General features: G+C 43.2%; 2 protein-coding genes across 9 annotated transcripts in view; one reads left to right on the top strand and one right to left on the bottom strand.

The window, feature by feature from the left end:
- The window catches only part of ATXN2 (ataxin 2), a 116,620-nt gene extending 100,863 nt beyond the window's left edge, over positions 1-15,757 (top strand). For 3 of the 7 annotated variants that reach the window (XM_039230851.1, XM_039230770.1, XM_039231220.1), the window contains 7 exons: positions 1,527-1,711; positions 2,020-2,152; positions 5,697-5,750; positions 10,913-11,058; positions 11,698-11,925; positions 14,296-14,464; positions 15,316-15,757. In XM_039230851.1, the coding sequence (XP_039086782.1) occupies positions 1,527-1,711; positions 2,020-2,152; positions 5,697-5,750; positions 10,913-11,058; positions 11,698-11,925; positions 14,296-14,464; positions 15,316-15,344 (944 nt within the window). In that variant the 3' untranslated portion in view covers positions 15,345-15,757. The remainder of the gene's footprint in view (positions 1-1,526; positions 1,712-2,019; positions 2,153-5,696; positions 5,751-10,912; positions 11,059-11,697; positions 11,926-14,295; positions 14,465-15,315) is intronic. The other 4 variants (XM_039230982.1, XM_039230916.1, XM_039231056.1 and 1 more) reach the window with 3 other exon arrangements.
- Positions 15,758-19,296: 3,539 nt separating this feature from the next.
- SH2B3 (SH2B adaptor protein 3) overlaps positions 19,297-22,781 on the bottom strand; it is a 36,093-nt gene continuing 32,608 nt past the window's right edge. Inside the window, exons 3-8 of one of the 2 annotated variants that reach the window (XM_039231341.1) lie at positions 21,077-21,178; positions 20,891-20,982; positions 20,706-20,803; positions 20,391-20,605; positions 20,126-20,297; positions 19,297-19,959 (exon numbers count right to left, since the gene is read on the bottom strand). In XM_039231341.1, the coding sequence (XP_039087272.1) occupies positions 19,664-19,959; positions 20,126-20,297; positions 20,391-20,605; positions 20,706-20,803; positions 20,891-20,982; positions 21,077-21,178 (975 nt within the window). In that variant the 3' untranslated portion in view covers positions 19,297-19,663. The remainder of the gene's footprint in view (positions 19,960-20,125; positions 20,298-20,390; positions 20,606-20,705; positions 20,804-20,890; positions 20,983-21,076; positions 21,179-22,781) is intronic. The other variant, XM_039231427.1, reaches the window with a different exon arrangement.

The raw sequence follows: 22,781 nt of genomic DNA, 5'->3' as shown, positions 1-22,781 counted from the left end.
GCATGGAACCTAGTTTGGATTATCTGTCCCCACCCCCTCTACTCCTTTCCTGCTTGTGCACCCTGTCTCTCAAAAATAAATAAAACAGGGGCACCTGGGTGGCTCAGTTGGTTAAGCGTCTGAAGTCGGCTCAGGTCATGATCTCTCAGTTTGTGGGTTCGAGCCCCACGTCGGGCTCTGTCTGTGCTGCTGTGCTTTGGATTCTGTATCTCCCTCTCTCTGACCCTCCCCTGCTCACTCTCTCTCTCTCTCTCTCTCTCTCTCTCCCCCTCTCTCTCTCTCAGAAATAAATAAAAAATTTAAAAAAATTTTTTAAACATTTTTTTAAATTAAATTTATAAAAAAATATGTGGACTCTCAAGATCAAATTCAGAAAAATGTTACTCTATTTTTCCCATTTTCAGGTTGGCTTTTCTGAATAGATAAAACAGTATATAACTAGCTCCCCTAAATTTGTAGTAAGAAAATTCAAATATTTAAAATAAAAGGCAAATTTTGTCTCTAAACTAGTAGTTACTTGTGTAATTCTGGTGATTTTATGAACATGCCGAGTTATACCTTCTTTGTGCCTCATACCTTGTTGTGAGCAGTGGTTCATGATTCCTTCCCTCAAGAGGCTTTGTTAACATCACTCCATAAACCCATCACAGTCAGCAATCAGTGTTCTAATAGACATGCAAGGAAAAGGTACATAGAACATCCGGCTAGCTCTTTTGGGCAAACTGGGAAAGATATTACCAAAGGAGATGACACTTGAGCTGAATTCCTTCTTGTTTTGTTTTGTTTTTTAAGTAATTTCTACACCCAGTGTGGGACCCGAATTCACACCCTAAGACTAAGAATTGCATCCCCTACTGACTAAATCACCCAGGTGCCCCATGGCTGAATTCTTACCTAGAATTTTAACAGGAGGACCATAGGCAGAAATCTGGGTGGAATAATAAAAGACAAAAAAGCATTTTTAAAAAAGAGCTATTTAGAAATCTGCTACGTGATAGCACGTGATAATTGTGTTTTGAGCAAGAGCAAGAAATTGTGTTAGAATTCAGTAATGGGAAATTAACATGGAGTTAAGATTAGTATTGGATCTATTTTGGCTTTTGTGTACTGTTGTTTTTCTTTGCATACGTCTAATGCCCTTCTGTAGCAAGTGGCATAATTTGGCATATCAGACAGGTTATCTGAGTAATAGTATGAATGAAACATTTTATAGTGCTGTAAGAGTCTATTGCAGGGACTTGATCAAATCTGGGGGTCATCATAAGAGGGTCTCTGAGGAAGTTGCTTTCAGGCTGATGCCTGAAGGGATGAGTCAGAGTTGTCCAAGCTGAGCATTAAGAATCGGTGTTCACAGCTGAGGACTAATAGCATGTGTGGTAGGAAAATAGCCCAGAGTGGCTGACGCGGTGGAGGGAATGGTATAGCATGGCATTGGAAAAGCAGGCATGTCCAATCACGCACAGCCTCGTGGACTGTGTTCGATTCTGGTGATGCTCTTTTCTAATACTAAGTCCTCTTTTCTATAGTACCAAATATGCCCCAACAGCGGCAAGACCAGCATCATCAGAGCACCATGATGCACCCAGCCTCAGCAGCAGGCCCACCGATTGTAGCCACCCCACCAGCGTATTCCACACAATACGTTGCCTACAGTCCTCAGCAGTTTCCAAATCAGCCTCTTGTTCAGCATGTGCCACATTATCAGTCTCAGGTAAGGCTGATACGACCCAGCTCTTACTTTTTATTCTATTTAAATAACTTCTAACTTTTAATATGGTAAAAGGCTTTTCCTTTATAGTTGTGCTGTGTGTTACGGTGAAGTAGATAGCTAAGGATTTGGGGGGCCTTTTTAATATAAGATTGTAGATCAATATTAAGTATTTCAAAGGAAATTGCCAAAACAGTTTTAGGATTTTCAGACTTGTTTCTGGAAACCATGGAGTTAAGACATCGAACTAAAATTTACTTGACTCTGTTTGATATTTTAATGTTTCCTCTTTATTTTTTGTTTGAACACAGCATCCTCATGTCTATAGTCCTGTAATACAGGGTAATGCTAGAATGATGGCACCACCAGCACACGCCCAGCCTGGTTTAGTGTCTTCTTCAGCAACTCAGTACGGGGCTCATGAGCAGACGCATGCGATGTATGGTAGGAAGCCTTTTGTTTGTCTCTTTCCGTGTGTGTGACTACTCTTCATTTGTTTTAAAGCTCTGAAAAGATACTTTAAGAGTAACTTGGCCTTTTATGCCATTGAGGGTCAGGAATCTAAAGAAAAGATGAACCCATTTCGATTCCTGAAATTCTTCTGTCTTCAGATGTCTCTCCTTACTTTAACTGAAATGTAATGATTTGTGTAACAGAAGCACCTTTTGTGGAGAAAGGCATCTTCCTCCTCTTCCTCCTCAGCATTACCACCATGTGGCATGGCCTGCCTAAGGCACACAAGAAAGTTTTATCATAATGAGTGCACTCTCCAGCAAGAAAACATTCTGCTTCTCTTCTTCCTCTGGCAGTTCTTAGCATTACATATTTTTATTGCTCTTTGTTAAAATGTTAGTATGTTTTTGCCTCATGCTATATTTCAGGTGGTCAGAATAGTCTAATATTGGATCTGCGTTAAACCTGAGTCACCTTTTAAATTTAGTCATCATAAGCAACAGTAAAATGAAAAAAACTATCCCATATAAAATAATTAAACAATATATATAAGAATAGTAAGCAGAAACCTCCATCTGAATTTTGTGGCTGGAGAACTTTGTGCAGGTCAACTTAGCAGGTGTCTAAAGTACTAAATATGGTTTTCAATGTTGAGAAATTAAAATAAGATTTCCACTTGTATTTTGTAATATAGAATCAGTGAGTTGACCCATATTATTGTCCTCAAAACCACGTTTAATTAGTGCTGCTTTCATTAAGATGTAAATTTTGCTGTGTGAACTTTTCTGAGCACTCCTATGTGATCAGTTAGGTTTTCCCATTGGCTTTTCAGTTTTTAGAGTATGAGGAGAGAAATTCAAGTTCATTCATACAGATGAAAAGCGTGCCACTATTAGAATGAAATAATAATTACATGTGGTTACGTGACCATTTTAGTTCTTAAGCCTTTTAAAACTTTTTTAATGACTAAGGGTACAGATTTTTTTCTTTTTAACTTTAGGTGACACTTGGTAACATTTTAGGTTCACAGGACTAGGTAGGACTCGGGCAGCAGTCATCCTTCTGGTCACCTGTATATAACCTCCTCGTGCTTACTTCCTGGAGGCATGCTTCTGTTGCACACGGTCACAGTGATAGGACATTTACATGATCACAGGCATTGTTTTTATAAAATAACTTAAATCTGATCTTAATTTTCCACATTATCACTTAAAACTTTCTATTGTGGATTAATCTCTTTAAAATGATGTATTTGCTACATTTTGGGAAACTTTCTTACAAGAAACTCAGTCATAATTTAATTGAAAAGTGTATCAACAGATTGATTTGGCTTATGATTTTGGTTATGATTGCTTGTCATTGGCTTGATGACTTTTAGGCAATTTGTGTAATTTCAACAGTTTTAGGGTTTGCTAAAGGCTTAGGTGTAAAGTTCATTGTGATTTTTTATATATTTCTGATAAATACATTATGATTTAACAAGTGAAAAAAACATTTCTCTTCTCCCATTTTCTGACATATTCCCCTTTGAGTAAGATTTAAAACTTTTGAACTAAAATTTCCATTGCTTTTAGGGAATAGCTATCTGTGTACCCTTGCTTTTCAGACATTGCAGTAATACTGTGATGTTGAGAAGAATCTTTCTCCTCAGTGTGTTCAGTCACTGCCAGCATCTGGTTTTGTCTTTGGATGGATGTTCATTGGTTTGAAATAGCCCGTATAGTAAATACTGTGTTTGAGACAGTAATAGTTTTAGAGCTACCTTCCCAAAGCACTTCTGTTTGAAAAGTAGTTGGCCTTAGACCCTGAAGTCAATTGAAATGCGGGTAAATAAGAAATACTGCAAACAAAACCCTTGACCTAATGTCCATTAAAATCCGGAATGAACCAGTCATTAAGAACAGTTTGTTTTTTTTTTTTAATGCCGGGTGGAAGTTGTTCAGCCAGATCTGAACTACTCTCCTGCAGTTTACATGGGTTATATTTAATTGATATCTGTTGATGAGGGGACAGGTTGGGGTGAAGCTATGGTCTTAATATGATTGTTGCTCATTATTCAGGGTTCTCCTTTGGATACTTCTTACTCTAAAAAAGAACACTAGGAAATGTAGCATAAACCATAATTTAATCTACTAAAGCAAATTCATTACTTCTTCAGTAATTTGTTTCAGTTATTTTAGATCTTCCAAATCTTAATTATGCCAGATACAGACACATAGATATGTTTTTAAAGTATATTATTTTAAACTTAAGATATATCTGATGCATAGAAGTGCTCATTTTACTCTTATACCCCTTGAGCAGTTTCTGTTTCATATTCCCAAAGGAACCAAATATTTTGAATATGAATTATGTCTGTTGTTAAGCTACATTCTATCTAAATATTTTCAAAATTTTATGCCAACAAAAGAATATGCACCCAGGTGTTGGCAACAGTTCTGTGTTGCCTTTTTGTCATTTATTTATGGCCATAACAAAAGGCTTTGAGAATAGAAAGGACACTAATGATTACGAAATGAAAGACTGATTATTGTCTTTAAATGGTTGGTGTATTTAACATGCTGACAGATTACTGAACAGTTAAATTATTAGGAGATATCATACATTGTAAGTAGTTGTTGACCATGTTCTCTTTCTAGCTATTTTAGAAAGGACTTTGACCACAAACTTCATCTCTTTGACCTTAATCTAACTTTCATCATTGCCCCACCTCTCCTAAGAAGTTTTTTTTAGGAGTAACAAGTTACTTTTTGTTTTCTTAACATCTTGTCTTGTAATTCACCTAATTTTCTTTTAGGGCAGTGGTATTTTCCCTTACAGATATAGTAGTAATGAAACTTTCTCTACCAACTAGAGCCGTCAAGAAGAATTAGATCCAGAATCCTTTTTGAGTTTGTATTTGGTGGTTTAATGCAGATAAATTAGAAAATACAGTAGACCAAAAAGATTTAAAATGCACCTATTCTCCTTCCATCTGACAGTTACCTGTTAACATTTTGGTGCACATCCTTCCAAGTGTACTTATACTCCCTCCCATTTATGTAGACATTTTAGTAAGAGATGATATTATATTCATGTTTAATATTAACTATTATTTTAAGTTTTGGGACTCACTTCCAGATGCCTGGTAAATATCTTACAGAATAATGATGTTTTTATTAATAATGATTTACAAATCTGAGTCTTTTGAATTAAATTTGGTAAATACTCTTATTATTTTGTTACATTATATTAAGGTATTCAGTGGACTGCCATGTTGGTCTTTTGATTAGATAATGATTTTATTCCTTTCATTTAAACAAGTCAGCATGTGGAACTCAACATATCAATACAGAAGAAAAACTGTCTCTTGCTTCAGCCCTATCTTGTTTAATTTTGTATCAGTGTTTAAAGTGCTTGTCATCTCTTGTAAAATAAGAAAAATGATTTATGCATGAATACAAAAAGAAATTTATAAATATGTCAACATTTCCAGAAAATTTAGGAAAATGCACACCTCAAAAGGCTAATTTACCTTTCTATTTCCCAAATTCAGCATGTCCCAAATTACCATACAACAAGGAGACAAGCCCTTCTTTCTACTTTGCCAGTGAGTTGGGTTTTTTATACTAATTTTAATTGAACAGTAAAACACTTTTTAAAGAATACGTGTTAAGGGAGTAGACTTGTTGAGCAATATTTTCCTTGTGCCAGACAAAATCATTGAAAATATGTATATTTGTAAATAATTCAGTGTTTTAAAGAAAGGAAATATAACCCAGCTTAAGAAAGCTGGAGTTAATTAAAAAATTGAGTTGCTTCAGAAATTAATTTTTGCATACCAAGCAAACATGTGACTGTTTTGGAAATGCCTAATATTTTCCTTGTTCAGAAAATATTTTCTCCAGAAATGCCTTTGTTTTTTTTTTTTTAAGCCAAGCCACAAGCTTAGTATAAAAAGCTTAAAATATTAGGCTTTTTCAGTATCCCGGTTAGAAGAAATGTATCCTTATAAGGATTTTTAATTGAATAGGTTTGCAGATCTCGGAAGAAACATTTCTGTCTTTTCAGTCTTTGCATGACTAAACGTTTAAAATATTCAGGTGGTAGATACCCAGGATGTTTTGAGCTTCTTTAGGAAAGCGTGATCTAGCTGCTTGATTATGTTTGGCAGCATTAGCCCTTCTCACTACCAGTGAAAAGGTAAATAAACGATGGCTCCTAAATGGAGAAAGTCTGGGCAGGGCTATGTTTTGGAAATGAATATGTAGGGTGCATCTTATTTATTTCATAGGGCGGTTTTTAAATAAGGCTAGTCATGGACTTTTGGTATTTGGATAGGAAAGGTACTAATTTGCAGAAGTCCTTCAGAAATGTATGCCACAAAAAAGTCACTTTATGCTCAATACTATATTCTAAAGGGGTATTAAGGATTAAAATTTTAGATACTAAACTTTGGATCACTTGAGAAAGACTTAACGTCTGAATCTACTAAATGCCAGGTTTTAAAAAGTGTTGAGAAAATATTTTGACTTAAATTTTCATTAACTACGCCATGACTTGGTATCCAAAAATAAGTGTGTCCATGTTATTCATTTGGTGCTAGGAATGGTTAACAAATTTAATCCTTTAATAGATGCTCTTTAAAAAGGAGTCTTGCTGTATATCTGTACCATTAAAGGGAAATTTTATATGTGATATGGTATGTAAAAGACAGTGTCAGTAATTTATTATGTACTCAGTTTGAGGTCTCAAATGTAGTTATCCTCACCATCTTACTGTCTCTGTTAATAATTTTGGAGTTAGTTTCCTGGTAAGTAGCTAAAAGTTTCTTAATCATCACACCTAAGTATTAACCGCCTTAGTACAACTTCCCCTAAAAGGAAATATTAGTTCTTAAACTAACAGTGGGGCTGCTATTTGTAATTTAATTTGCTGCTTTGTACCACCCCCTCCCCACAAGCCATTTTGTCATGGTTTGGTCTAGTTGCCTTTTACACCTTTTTAAGAGTTCAGCTTTCCTTCACTTCCTTTTTTCTGAATTTAACATCAAATTTTAAAGTTGGAAGATACTTGTCATTTTTAGTTTTGCAGTGCTGGTGATCTTTCATGACTTGTGCATCCAAGGTCAAAATGACCAAAAAACCTAGTTACAAATCAAAGACACAGCGTTATGGACTGAATTGGCTTCAGTAAGATCATGACTTAGAAAACAATTTTTAGAACATGGTTAGTGTTAAGGATTTGACAAGTCACATATTTAGAGTTTTAAACATTGTATCAAGGAACACAATGAGTGGGGAACTTCTGGACCAGGTCTGACCCAAAAAAAGTAATTTCTTTGATTAGCCTGAATTAATCCAGATTTCATGAAGACAGCTCAATTTTTATAAATAAAAGTTTGATGAATAGCTAAATCAGAATTTTGAAGAAAATTTATTTTTAACTTTTGGACTCCTCAGCTAAATTAACAAGCATGGATAATAAAAGCAGTTAAATGAATACACTTAGCTCAGTAAAGCCCAGCATTTATTGTTCTTCATTCTCCACTTCTTCCTTCCCTGATTCCAGTAGATTTTTTTCCCACAGTTTTATTCTGTCTTGATTCCTTTCTCTTGGCTCTCTCTTCCCTCCCCCCCCCCCAACCTTTTAATGTCCGTCCTGTCCTGTCTTTGTCTCCTTAGTAACTGGCTTTTTGAGGAACCAGACCATGTTTTTGTTGTTATAAAGATTGAATTAAAGTATCAATTTCACGTTTTTCCCAGTTACCTACCCAGTTTTCTTATTTAATGTGGGAAAAGAGTCCCTCGATGAGGTATTTGCTTAGCAGATACCTTTTAAGCAAGAAGATAAACAGAGGAAAATATTTCTAATTAAGCTTTTAAAAGTTTTATTTGCAGGTAATGAATTTACATCTACTTGATTTTTCTTATGATGCATTCCAATTTGCTGATACTTAAGTAGAGAAAGGATGAGTCTTTTAAACAAAACCTCTATAGATGTATGCAGTTCGGATTACTTGAAATATTTGTGCTGTGAATGCAAAGGAGCTATAAATTAGAATACTCTACTTTGAAGCCTTTCACTGTTGGTAAACTACTACTGCAGAGATGCCTTTTAAAAATGCACAGTAAGATATATTTCATCTTTAATTTTTTCCAAATAATTTCAAGATTTTAACTCTTAAATTGATGAATTATTTCATTATGAGACTTAAAAGAGCATAATTATTCTCTTTGTGGTTTTTATGTGGGAAAATTAATAAGACTGCTCCCAGCTAGAGTTTATTTTTTTATTTACTGTTTTTATTTCCTTAAAACTTTGCTTAGAAAGTCGTTAAAACTACAAATATTTCTTGACTAAAGTTTAAAAAATAGAAACTCTGAGATTCTGTACCCCGTCTTTATGAAACCTCATAAATAGAATATGGGATTCAGGAATTGCTTTCCCCTAGACAGATTTAGTATTGTTACAAATGAAACATTTAAGAAGCTTGGGTGTGTAGAGGATTTTAATGCCAGTAGTTTGAAAATAAGGAGCAGGAGGGGCGCCTGCCTGGCTCAGGCTGTGGAGCATGCTGCTCTTGATCCTCTGGGTAGTAAGTTGGAGCCCCATGCTGGAGGGTGGAGATTACTTTAAAAGGAAGAAGAGTGAGGGAGGGGAGGGAGGGAGGGAGGAAGGAAGGAAAAGGAACATGCATGACTCCAGACATCACTATCCAATAGAACGTTCTATGATGATGAAAGTATGCTATAAATTGTGCTGCCTAATTAGCAGCCACTAGCTACATGTGGCTCTTTTAGTTATTTAAAAATACATTTGAAAAACGGGTGTAAGATTTTTACAAGAGTAGAGTCTGTTTCAAAATTTATGTCAGGTCTTAGACCAAGTCAGTGGCTAGACAATTTGGAGGGCTCTGAAAGTTAACCTAATGAATATGATAGTGGAAAATGGCCTTTTAATAAGCAAATGAATTAGAAGAAAGACACTGACTTTCATTGACTTATGAGACCATAGAGTTAAGGAAATCAGCATGTCATTCTTCCCAGCTCCCAGAAGACAGACACTGACTCTTCCTAAAATCACCCAGAGAAATATCTTGCCACAGTTTTCCTTGTTAATATGTTCCAGTGTGTACTAACTCTTGTAATTAGGGAAATGTTTTCAGTGTGTAAACAACAGTGTTTCATTTAATCTGGGCATTATCTGGGCATTAATGAATATTCATTAATGCCCACTCTGGCGTTGGCAGTGGATGCACAGGTGATCCTAGCACTGGCTCTTTGCCTTGCCCTTCCCTCTTTTAAAAGGTGCATATATATAGGGCGCCTGGCTGGTTCAGTCAGTAGAGCGTGCAACTCTTGATCTTGGGGTGGTGATTTTAGGCCCTGTGTTGGGTGTAGAGCCTACTTTAAAATAGATATATACAGTTGGAGAGATAACCAATTAGGCCGGGATGTTGGTAGCCTTTGGCTACAATATCAAGCATTACAGAATTGCTTCATATGCCTAACCCTCTCCATAACATTTCCATGGGACATGCCCAGTGTCACCTATGCTGGTGGCTCTTGGCAGTCTTGCCTGTTAGACTGCCAGAGTTAGAGTGCCTGATCTCAAAGCAGTGCTTGTTTCTCCCCTATCAGCCCCTTGTATGCCTGTATTTGCTAACATGTCATGTGAAGAACAGGAAGAGCTATTTGGGAATTGTTTCTGTGTATGGACTTAGCTTCTCAGGGATTTTAGGATGACTTTGAGAAGAAGGCTGGAAGTCAAGTCCCCTGTTGCTGGGGATGTATCTTGAGAACACTGCTCAGCTCATTGCTATTTCCTGGATAGATTTGTATCAGTGTGTCAGTAGTCACTGGAAGCAGTGAGTTCATCTTAATGTGATTTTGGCTCTCAAATTGCTGCCTTGGGAATACATGCACAAATGAATTTATGCCTAATCTCCCTGTTTTGTATCAAGGTATGGTCCTTGCTGAGATTCATAAAGGATTAGCTTTGGGTTCTTATCTTTAATGAACACATTCTTACTTAAAGTGGCTTGTCATATTTCATTTGAAGTTACCCTGGCTAGGAAGAATCTTTCTAAAGGTTGGGATGCTTTGAAGGGAGTTCATTTTTCTACATACTTTAGGTAATTCCATGTACTAGATTTTTTAAAGCAAAGGTGAGAGATCCTTGAGCAGGGAGGGCCCAGGGAATGAACTGAGTGACTAGAGACTGTGGTCATTAGGCCCTGAAAATAGAGCCCTGACCTTGCCGCACACCTTATCCAGCCCTTTCCCCCAGCCCCAGTACAGTCTGTGCCTGTGGCATACTGTGCCCACTCCAGGGCAGTAGCATGGTGAGGTTAGCCAGATGATGGCCTTGAGCTAAAGCTAAAGGGTGTGTGTGTGTGTGTGCGCGCGTGTGTGTGTGTGTGTGAGTGAGAGAGAGAGAGAGAGAGAGAGAGAGAGAGATGGTTTCTGCCTGTGCTTTTAAGTTGCTTTTTCAGGAGAACCTAGTGACTGTTTTAAGAGTAAATTTAAACTAATTAGATTTTCATATAATGTATACAAGCTGTGTTATAAAAATAAAATGCTAGTCTGATTGTTAAACAGTAACTTCACACTTACTTTTTTCAAGAAAATGGATGGTAAATGGAGTAAAAGAGTTTGGTAAAGAGCATAAGTTAGACCGTATCATGAAAGCTCAGCTGATGAGGCATAGAGAAGCCGTGGAGACCATCCTACATGTCAACTGTACACACACCTTTTTCTTTCACTTCAGTTTCCACTGGCTCCCTTGCTCAGCAGTATGCGCACCCTAACGCTGCCCTGCACCCACATACTCCACATCCTCAGCCTTCAGCTACCCCCACCGGACAGCAACAAAGCCAGCATGGGGGAAGTCATCCTGCACCCAGCCCTGTTCAGGTAAGGTCTCATAGAGTCATGTCTTCCTTCTGTTTTCTGAGCATTCTGTGCACCGGCAGTGTGCTCGGTGCCACGTGATCAAAACACCTCGCAGCTGCATGCACCATGGAGCCAGCATACAGCTCTGCGGGCTGTGCCCCTGGGATGTGCTTTTTCTTGTTACTGTTAAGTCCTATTAGGATACACATTGAGAATAAGGTGATTGGATAAGTTCTGGAAATACTGATTGAAAAATCTAATTTAATATTATATAAGGAATATGCTTGGAACTTTTTTTTTTTTCATTACTGACAATTATACAGTGAGTTTTTTCTCTAGTAGCTTCTTTTGTTTGTTAATGGAACAGTTAAGGATCTCTTTGCCATCTTTCAGTTCCCTGGGGCAGTCTTGTTTTACCTCTGGTTGGCCGAGGGCTATGGGCTTGCGCCCAGAAAGGAGTGTCTCTGAGCTGGAGGTGCCCACCTCCTACCCCAGCTATGCTCCTACCACCCTCTGCATTCTCTGGTCCTTGCCACTGCCCCTCATCTTGGATGGACTCAGTGGAGCCTGCTTTCATATGCAGAGTTTGGCTTTGTGTATGACCTTAACTGCTTTTCATTCAAGAAGTGGTTTTCTCAGTTCTTTCTTGTGGCTTTGCAGCACCATCAGCACCAGGCCGCCCAGGCGCTCCACCTGGCCAGTCCGCAGCAGCAGTCAGCCATTTACCACGCGGGGCTCGCACCGACCCCGCCTTCCATGACCCCTGCCTCCAATACGCAGTCGCCACAGAATAGTTTCCCAACAGCACAACAGACTGTCTTTACGATTCATCCTTCTCATGTTCAGCCGGCATACACCAATCCTCCCCACATGGCCCATGTACCTCAGGTAAACCAGCTTTAGCCAACTTTCTGTGAAGACCAAGTAGAATATGAAGGTTATCAGATAAGCAGCAAGGAGCCAGATGCCCTGCAAGCTAGGACACTTGTGTGTGATGCCATTTGCCTGTCTCCCTTTTCCCGCTCAAATACATGTGATCTGGCCCTAAATGAATGTTCGTGTGGTTTTGTAATGGGATCAGTGAAGTTGCTGATTGGTTAGTCCTTTAATGTTCCCCATCTGAGACCTTAAAAATATCTCTGACTTTGGAATGCAACCCAGTCCTTTCCTTTCTGTGTCTGCTTTGCTATGTTTATATAGCTTCACTGCTATATATGTACACATTATATATATATATATATATATATATATATATATATATATATATATATATATATTCTTTCCTCTTCTTTCCTCCCCCCTTCCTCTCCCTCCTCTTTTCCTCCATTCTCTCTCCCTGTCTCTTAAACTCTCTCTCTGTCTCTCTCTGTCTCTGTCTCTCTCTGTCTCTGTCTCTCTCTCTCACACACACACACACACACACACACACACACACACGAGTCTGGCAGGGAGGGTGGGCCTTCACAAATTCTCAGCTCTCCAAGGTGACTACCCTGGGCCTGTCAGCTTGAATGTCAGTCACACGAGTTTCAGAGAAATCGCTCCATTCGTTTTCCTTGCCTGTCGGTACACCCACTTTGACCATATGTTGTATTTCTTGAAAGGGCTTGTTGGCCTTGTCCTTTGGTACAGTGTAACTAGAAGTTGGAAGCACTCAGGTGTTGCCATATTTCTTACAGAGAGCAGCCCGGTGGAGGGGGAGGGGGCACTTTGGAGCTCACACCTCCAGTGTAAGCTTCTGATGGTTGATGGGTGTGCTTACCATCTGAGTGGTTGCGGGCTGCATCGGCTACTGACAAAAGTCCAGGGCAATCCAGGGCCAGTGGGATTAGCTTAAAAAGGAGCTACACTGAAGTTGGGCTCTAATGCTGTCCTTGAGGCCCTCCCTGGAGCTGTTAAGAGTGAATCGGCTGTATTCGATGTCTCTTTTTGCTGCTTTCATAACAGAACTCTCTCAGGGAGGTCTAAGCTAGACTGCCTCACTGAACTCCATTTCATGTTGGATGGTGTGCCACCGAGGCTCTGGCATGCTGGGGGCTGGAGATGTGACTCAGTTGGAGCTCAGTCTCAGAATGTGACCTTGTAACTAGAATTCTACAGCTCTGGGAAGTTCGGGCGTCCTGCACAAGTGAGGGTTCTGAAGCATGGCGCACTGCAGTGGATGATTTGCTTTTGATAGTGGGGAGGGGAGCCAGTTCGGTCAGGTGTGGGCCAGCATGGCTTGGCTGAATCAGGAGCTTCATGAGAGCGAGGGTCCTGTTAGATGGCTAGCAGAGGCTGGTGGCTAAGTAGGTATGTGAATTTACATGTAAGTTGGGGTTCCTAAAACCTCACTTTTGTGTTTTTGTGCTGAAAGAGAAAAAGGTTAACACTTCTAGGGAAGTTCAGATCTGCCATGAGCCCATTTGAATATGTAAGAGTAAAAGGAGCATTTCGTTCAAGGCTTATTGTGGTCTAAAACAGTGCACTATATGGGAGGCAGGAAAGGAGGGCTCTTCTGGCCCCACCAAATCCCCCCGAGAGCTGGGATCCAGCGATTTGGGCTGGCTGAAACCTTTCCAACTTGACAGACCAGTTGCACTCATTATCACTTGGTTTAGGGACACAGGTCTGGCCCAGATAATTTCACATTACTCCTCCCCGTCTCTCCTCTTCCTGCTCAACCAGCACATCTCTTAGAGTAAAGGGGCCTGCGCGTCTCTTCTCTTGCTGCTTTGACTCATTCTTCACAGAGATGTGCTGGTGTGCCGGCAAGAAGCAGAGGGGAGGGACGGACAAGGAGAGGGCTGAGGAATCCATGGATTACTGTTCTCATCTGCTTTCCTATTTGAAAGAGATGTTATCTTTAAAACTACTTCAGGTCCCACTTGGAAGCCACATTCTGAAGCATCATTGCATCTCACCTCCTAATATTAAGTTGAGAAAGCTGCCCTTGGATCAGATGTCTGAGCTTTGTGATGACCTTGCCCCACATACACAGAATCCAGCAATCAGAATGTTGAAGGCCAGGGTGTTGCAGCCCTTATTTTTACCCAGGCTCACTAGGGGCCTGCTCCCTCAGCTTCGCAGGACCCGCTGAAGGATGAAGCATGTCTGTAGGTCACTTGATGATCCATTACGGAGTGTCCTCAGAGAAAAGGGCCCTGAGGGCCCCCCGTTGGCCTTTCCTGCCCCACCAGCCCAATGAAAGGAACACAGTTGACATGTTGTTTAAGCTGGAGATGTTGCCTGTATGCGTAAAAGAGCTCTCTGTTTCAGGCTCATGTACAGTCAGGAATGGTTCCTTCTCATCCAACTGCCCATGCGCCAATGATGCTAATGACGACACAGCCACCCGGCGGTCCCCAGGCCGCCCTCGCTCAAAGTGCACTACAGCCCATTCCAGTCTCGACAACAGCGCATTTCCCCTATATGACGCACCCTTCAGGTGAGGCGTGTGTGTGCAGGGGCCGCCGGGCACCCCAAAGCATTCTGCTCGCACAGGTCGAATGGCAGGCAGGGCCAGTGCTTCAAGCCCCGCATTTGAGAATTAGCAAGACCCTCCAGAGTGTGCTCAATAGGGACTGCGATGATCAGTTCAGTGTCAGGGCCTGAGGCTTCCAGGAGCTGAGTCTGTGTGTGTTCTGATGGTATACAGGATTTGGCTTGATGAGAAGCAGCAGCAGCATTCTGTGTGGCTGATGCATGCTTAGGACTCAGTTGGCCTTCCTTGTTACAAGAGGCTGGGCAGGGCAGCGTTTTCCTTCCTTAGTTTCCCCTTCCCCAGTCTGACGGGGGTGGTTACCACCATAGCAGAGTTTGATTGTAGCTCTGGAGAATACTACTGATGATAAAGTGTGCTGTGTGTGGATTGGTTTTGAGTGTAGCATTAGCTCCAGCCTATGCCCTGACAGGGAGAGAATGCCCCGTGATTGTGCTCTTAATACTTGATGGCTGCCATGGCAATATTTCACAGTCTAACCTGTTACTCTGAAAGCAATAATGGTGCTTGGCTAGTATTTGGGGAGGGGGTATGTTAAGGCCTTTTATTTCTACCCCGTGAGCAACAAGTCTTCTGGGAGTTTTATCTGAAGTGGTTTTACATCTGACTGGTTTGTTTTACCCACCCACCTACCCCTTCCCCTTTTGGTGCAGATGGGAGGGGGAAGAGTGGATTCAATTTTGAGTCTTGTTCAGCTAGCACGAGGATAGTTTTTACAGTCATGTGCTGCAGAGACACTAGGCTAATGTGCGGTGTTGCCAGTTTCCTGTTTAAAAATTCACTTTTCTTTTTTACAGTACAAGCCCACCACCAACAGCAGTTGTAAGGCTGCCCTGGAGGAACCGAAAGGCCAAATTCCCTCCTCCCTTCTACTGCTTCTACCAACTGGAAGCACAGAAAACTAGAATTTCATTTATTTTGTTTTTAAAAGATATATGTTGATTTCTTGTAACATCCAATAGGAATGCTAACAGTTCACTTGCAGTGGAAGATATTTGGACCGAGTAGAGGCATTTAGGAACTTGTGGGCTGTTCCATAATTCCATATGCTGTTTCAGAGTCCCGCGAGTACCCCAGCTCTGCTTGCTGAAACTGGAAGTTATTTATTTTTTAATGACCCTCGAAAGTCATGAACACATCAGCTAGCAAAAGAAGTAACAAGAGTTGATTCTTGCTGCTATTACTGCTAAAAAAAAAAAAAAAAAAAATCAAGACTTGGAACGCCCTTTTACTAAACTTGACAAAGGTTCAGTAAATTCTTACCGTCAAAATGACGGGTTATTATTTATAAATCAAGTTTGATGAAGTGATCACTGTCTACAGTGGTTCAACTTTTAAGTTAAGGGAAAAACTTTTACTTTGTAGATAATATAAAATAAAAACTTAAAAAAAAATAAAAAATAAAAAAAGTTTTAAAAACTGATATCAAGTTAGTGTGTGTTTGTATAAGCTTAAGATATTTGTTATAGGATACTTCATATCAAGGCAGGAGGGCTGAGTGTACTTTTTTAAATCCTGGAAGGTTAGTTGTCAAATGACTTCTCTTCTTCACCTTTAGTTCTGGTTCAAGGTATCTCTAGAAAAAGACAAGACTGAGACATTCTCTTTGGAAAAAGGTCCGCTCCAGAAGGAGGAAGGCTGGCCAGAGCTGGGCAGCATTGAGATCCCACGTCCTCAGCCTGATGCTGGTTCTGTAAGCTTCCTTTTTAAATATCTCCTGAACCCAAAATGAGTGTTGTTAGTCGCAAGTCTTCCTGATTCACCCATCTTTTACCAGTAGGGGGCAGAAGATACTTCTTAAAAAGAAACTTGATAAATTCCAAGAGCTGAAAAGCAGTGATGTACAAAGTACCTTATTGCTGTAGATTCACAAGCATTTGCTAATGTTCCCAGTTTGTGGGAGGACAAAGGGCGAAGCGAGTAATTGAGCAGAGCAAGGACCTTGCAAGAGACCACAGTCCTGTTATAATAGAACTTTAAATATTGTGGCAACAAATCAAGATTCTGAAAACTTTTTTTAATTCCTGTGTAGCAGTTTGTACATTATAGCAAAATCTGCATTATTCAAGAATAAGTTACTTGTACAGTACATAAACATTACATAAAAATTTGTCAAATACTTTCTGCCTATAATGATACAGAATGGATCCGTTTATTCTGTTGTCATTACAATGTGCTTATTCCAACCAAACACTGGATGTCAGATGTGTCCTTGTTAAGAGGCAGTGGATAATATACTATCAAGGTCCTCTAGCCTGTGGGAGATGTTAGAGCTCACATGACATGTGCGATAAGAGATGTAGCCCTGAATTAAGAGCATGAAGGAATCCCAGGCAACATTTAGGGAGGAGTTCAAGGCCTTGATTTTAGGTTAAAGAAACTGTTATGTAAAAATAGTGTTCTCTGGCCTAAGATTTTAATGATTGCTATTCCTTTTTCCTACACGGTCCAGAAATGATCAAAGGCAGAAGATTTATACCAGATAAAGCCATATGGATTGCTGGTCTAAAATTCAAGGCAGGTTAGTTGACTTAATTCTTTGGTGCTGGTGACTGTTAGTTTGTAAAAGTTCATTCAAGACAGAAGAATGAAGTGATGGTGCTGGGAGCAGTCAGGCTATCCTTGTCGTTTGTAATTAGAGATAACTGGAGGGTCATGATGCTTACCGTCCTTTTGGCATGCAGAGAGCCTGGGCTCTCAGCCGGGGCTATTGTTACCTTGCTGCCAGCAGCGGTCACACTGGGGCCAGGAGGAGGGTGGTGGGATTTGCCATGACTGCGATGGGCTGGCTGTAGCCAGCGGGGACGTTGCCTCACTGTTTGTGAAGGCATCAACCCCAGGTGGCCTTTGCCTCTAGCTCAACTTACTCTAGCAAAAGAGGCATTGGCTCAGTGTCAGTTCTTCCCAGACCATGAGGGGGCTTTTTTTCTGGGATGTATTTGAGCTGTCCTGGTAACTTGGACGTGTTTAAAAAAGAAACGTTTTCCTTGAACATTTTACACCTGATCTGGAGGTGGGTGACTCTCAGTGATCTGTCATGGAGTCTGATCTTGTCCTTTGTAGCCAGTGGGTCAGAGCTGCTAGTTTGCTGTGCCTGGCATGCCTCTTGGCATTACCTGAGAATTGTATGGGGAGAAGCTAAGAAATGAGTGTCTCTGGCTTAAAGAGGTCACATCCCAGATGTTTTACACTTATGGCTAGAGGGAGGGGACTAACTTGGGTGGTTGTTTACTTGGCCCCTTTCCTGTGTAGACAAGGAAAAATCTGTACCAGTGACTTGTCAGAATTGGCTTTCTAGAATGAGCTTTCTCTTTTAAAAGAGAAATCAGAATAGTGCTTACTTTCCTGGTTCACACCTCGCTTAGCATTTATTACTTAGAGAAACGTGCCTTGTGTAGAAAAGGAAAGTAAAATATTCTTAGAAAAAGACCACCAATCTGGATCAGGAATGGATCTGCTTTACAATCTGTGAAAACACCCAGGAGCATTGGTTTTTTCAAGTGGTGAAGAGGGGACTACTTCCCTCTCCCCTGCCCCCAAATTTTTTTTGTAGAAGTCTGACCTCTGGGAGTACGGAGAATGGCCAGAGGGAGCAAACCAAACCCTCACCCCAGATAAAGCAGGCGGTAGCTAGTAGTTAGTCTTAGGCCAGGGTTTAAATTTAGTCTCTGATTGATGTATCTGTAAATGTTAAGTTGTACTAAACTCTGTTTCCTAGAAGCCACTTTGGTGAGCCTGGTGGCTGTATGAAATGGCTCTGCTGGCACCCAGAGCAGCTGGCTCCACTCTGTCACTGGCCCCCTTGTTTCTGAGCCTCTGTCTGAAAGTTCTGGGAGGAGCCAGCCCCCCTGTGAATTGTATCACTGGTGAAAGGCAAGTATAGATGGAGATTTGACTGCAGAACCCCCACCCCCGCCCTCTGGCTGTTGGAGATGTGCGCCCATGTGTATACGCACACACATTCCTCCTCAAATGAAGCAGCTGGCACAGAACACTGAGTGTGGGCTGTTAAAGGAATTTCTCATTAGTTGTGGCACCAGATTTCCTAGTTCCCATATTGGCTCAAGAACGAGCCTAAAGCCTTGTGGGATAGTTTATGAGCCATTAGATGCTTGGGGGGCTCCAAGCCAGCCCTGGTGGTAAAGGATTTATTAGAAGAAAGGGGCCAGGAGCCCTTCCTCCCTCCCCCCTTATTGCCCCTTAGGTAAACTGGTTTAACTCTTCACCATAAAGCTACTGTAAACCAGAATCCAGTTTTTTTGTTCATAAGGCACCAGGGTAGATTATTCCTTGCCACCCTCCTAGTTCAGTAGTTGCCTGAATGTCCCTGAAAGGGTGACATACTTCACTTCTCCACATTTAGGAAGGACAGTGACTACTCAGTAGGTAGCAGATGACTGTCCTGAGGATGCAAAAGACAAAGAAGCCAGGCATGCTGGCCCAGACCAGGAACAAGTCAAGTAGGGTTTGCATAGCTGTCTCAGACTACAAAATCGCATGAGTATTAGTTTAAAGAGTGCAATGAAATAAGCAATGGTTTAGTTTTGAAACCTGAATCCTTTGAAAAATTAATCTGAGGTAAAATGTTTAAAATCATTTTTAACCTTGAGCTTTGTCCCGAAGCTGCGAGCTAAAGCAGGACTGGTGTATTTACCTACGGCACGGGTAGCGCCAGGCCTGCCACAGGGACTGAGGCAACGAGGGGCAAACCATATGAGAATCCAGGGCTTGTTAGTGTTTTGGGCTTCCTGATGACCCCCCCCCCCCCCCCCCCCCAGAGTCTGTCATCAGCAGTGACAGTGTCAGTGAGAAAGAGAACCAAGTTTTGGCCACCTGCTCTGGCCCTCACCCCACTACCCCCCGTCAGAGGGAGGGGGACTGAGGGTAGGAGCTAGCGGCATCTGCGAACAAGAACTACATCTGTAAACAATACGGAGAAAGCCAAGTGATGGATGGATAAAACTTACAGGAGGCCCTTCAACAGGCCTAATAGAAGGGTCACATCCAAAATGGAATGAGCAGTTAACAGTGTCCCTTACATCTCTCTCTGGAAGGAAGGAAAGAAGGTTACATTCACAAGTTCACATCTCTGCTTGCTTGTGCTCCTCGAGGGCACGTGTGAGGCCCAGGGTTCCTCACCGCCTGTCAGAGAGGTGTGTACTGATTGTCTATGGCCCGTAGATGGCTCCGGGAGGAGGAGTCCATTTCGTAGTCTGAGTCCCGGGCTCGACTGGTGGGTTCAGGCTCCAGGTGCCGCAGGCTGTTGGCCAGTTCCTCGGGCGAAGGCACCAGGTGGAATATCTGCTCTGGGGGAGAGGATCGGCCCGGGAGACCGTCTGGGCCCAGCCCCCGTGGACAGCCAGAAGAATTAAGGTGGGGAAGGCCCAGCTCCGAATCCCAGTGAGTGAGGGAGAAAGGGAACAGGACAGTGTTGGAGGAACCTGGGGGACAAGTGATCAAGAGAGAGACCAACATGGTCAGTCTTAATGTGACAGGGGCTAAATGATGGAAGAACACAAAACCATCTCTGTGGCTCTGGGTTTGCAGCAAGCTTTTACCCTCTACCTGGTTCCCTCTGCCACCCACCCCCTTTATCAAGGGTCACACCTGGTGGCTGGGAGACGACTACCACGTAGCTGGACAGGCGGACGTCACAGGCAGCACCGCACTCAAGTGGGATGGGCGAACGCTGGAAGTGGTGTAGCATGTCCACGACGGAGGGGAAGTGGAGGTGCTGCACTCGGCACTGGCCCCGCTCGGTCAGCGACAGGCGCAGGTGCTACAGGAGGCAAGTACAGTAGGCTCAGGCAGTGGCCGCTGCAGGCCTTGAACCTGTGGGCAGGGGGACCGGCCCACCTGCCATGCCCCATACCTTGGCTATGCCTTGGAAGTTGAATGTGAGCACATACTCCCCACGCCGTGTCTCACTCTGCCGCACCAGGAACACTCCATGAGCGTCAGGACCCTGGAGCTGAACCAGCTGAGCTGCCTTCACTCGGGAGATAGGGCCATGGAACCAGGGGTAGCAGGACAGGAAATGATCTGTTTTCTGACAGGTTGGGTCCAGCAACCCCCCAGGAGAAGCACCTGGTAGACAAGATGGTGATGGTGACCCCCTGTGGGGGCCTTCTGTCCTGGGCTAAAGCTGGTTCCGACTTATGGAGGACAGAGGTCTAGACCCACTCACCTTGGTTCAGGGAATCTGTGCTTCCCCCCGGAGAGTTGGACGTGCCAGGCTCTAGGGCCGAGGGAATATGCGTCTCTGGGTCTGTGCTCTCCAGCCTGCTGAAGAGGCTGAGGTTAGCACCTGGGTAGATCAGGGGAGCAGGAGAGGCTGTGCCCAGAGTGGGGCCCTATGTTCTGGGGCCTCACCCGTGGCCTGTGCACTCCCAGAGCTCAGCCATCCAGGAGTTCAGCTGCTGCTCATCCCCCACCTCAAAGATGATGTCCGTCCGGTCCTTCACCTGGCAGGGAGGAAGGGAGCGGTTGTGTGGGTGCCTCAGGTGTGGATGTATGGACCCCCCCCCACCCCCCCGGGTGTGGAAAGCCGTCACTCACCTTCAGGACAAAGGTGTAGAGGTTGTCAGGCATCTCGAGACGTGTGCATCGCCGGACCTCCTGGATATTAGAGCAGGTTGCCTGTAGCTTGGGCTTTGAACTCTAGGAGACCAAAACGGACACTTTAAACCTGTCTTCACCTAAACACTGCAATCTGCAGGAACCAAAGTGAGCAGAGGGCCACCGCCCTCTTTATGTGAACCTGTGGACACTCCAGCTGACATCGGTCTCTCCTTCCACTGGTGGAGCAGAGCCCCAAACCCAACCAGGCCACGTTGGCTGCTGACCCCCTCGTCAAAACAGACCTGGAGCATGGACATGAGGCTATCCAATCCAGGTCTCATTTCCCTCTGTAGTGCTGTGTTAGGGGCCCAGGCCTTTGTTATGCCTTTAGCTTCTCCCCTCTGCCCTACATTGGTTCCCCATTAGTGCTGCCTCTCCTGACCAAACATCAGCCATGAAAAGCCCATACTGTAACCACATCTTGAACACAATTTCTTGGAGGTGAAGTCATTTGCCTGAAGGAGGGTAGATCGAGTTTTACCTCTGTCCACAGCATACAGCCTAGAACCTCAGACTCCCACATCAGCCTGCCTTCAAATCTGAGGATTAAGGAGGGGTGGGTCTGGCTTCATGGTGTGCAGGTGAGGGGAGGTAGAATAGCTTAGCTGCCGGCTCTTGGGGCTTCTGCCAACATGCGTAAACCGGTAAAGGCTGGTCTGGCTGGCTCCAGTTACAAGCAGCTGGAAATCCACACAATCTTGGGCCCAGGAAGCTCCCATGACCTCCAACATACACAGGGGTCAGAGTGCATGGGAGGTGGTCCCCTACCCCTTTGCCACCAAGAGCACCTTTTCTGGGTCCTGACTGAACCTGGCTGGCGCAGAGACTGACCTTGCAGATGGTGGTTTCCAGGGAGCCAGCATCTCTGGGACAAGAGTTTCTCAGAAAGAAGGTCTCCTCTCCACTGCCGCTCCCCTCCCCCCACTTTCTCTTGTGAGAAGATTCATAAGATTGTTTCTCCAGGGTCATGAGATGATCAGGGGCTGCTTCCAGCACAGGCGAAAAGCAGATGAGAATGAAGGAAGGATACAGAGATGATGGGGGAAATGAGGGGGAAGCCCGAATGGGCCCCTGCCTCTGGTACCTCTTCTCTTCCCCCAGGCCAGGAGACAGCCAGGTGACCAGCCCGACCCAGCCAGCATGGGACAGAGGCAGAGAGCTGGAAACGGCAGGCCCCAAGGCTAATTTTTGGTGCTATGGCTTTGGGGGAAATTGACCTCCACATCTCAGAAGCTACCTTTTCAAAAAGCGGGTCAAGAGCCCATCCCCAAGCCCTGCATGGGACTGCTTTGGACATGCAGGCACCAGAAGTCCCCGAGAGATGGATGGTGACGCTAGGGCAAGGCCACCGGCCTTCAGTCCCTGCCCACCTGCTGGAGGGCTGGTGAACACTGAGGCAAGGGGCAGCCTGGCAGGAGAGGGTTGGCCAGACTGGGGTTCCTCCCAATCCAGGCCCACCCCCGCAGTCTGGAGGGAGTGACAACTCTAGGAACCCGCCCCCAACACTTAACGTCGGACTAACCTTGCAAAGGAGGGAGCAAGCTCAGGCAGTCCCAGCCCTAAGTGACCAGTACCAGCCAGAGTGTTATCTTCCAAGTTTCTCCCCTATACCCTAATTTCTCTGCCTGGATGAGAGCCCATG

The sequence above is a fragment of the Hyaena hyaena genome, unplaced genomic scaffold (assembly GCF_003009895.1).
Source record: "Hyaena hyaena isolate Hyena2069 unplaced genomic scaffold, ASM300989v1 scaffold_0, whole genome shotgun sequence".
NCBI lineage: Eukaryota > Metazoa > Chordata > Mammalia > Carnivora > Hyaenidae > Hyaena > Hyaena hyaena.
The sequence above is the reverse complement of the archived record's forward strand: the minus strand, read 5'-3'. Positions and strand labels throughout refer to the sequence as shown.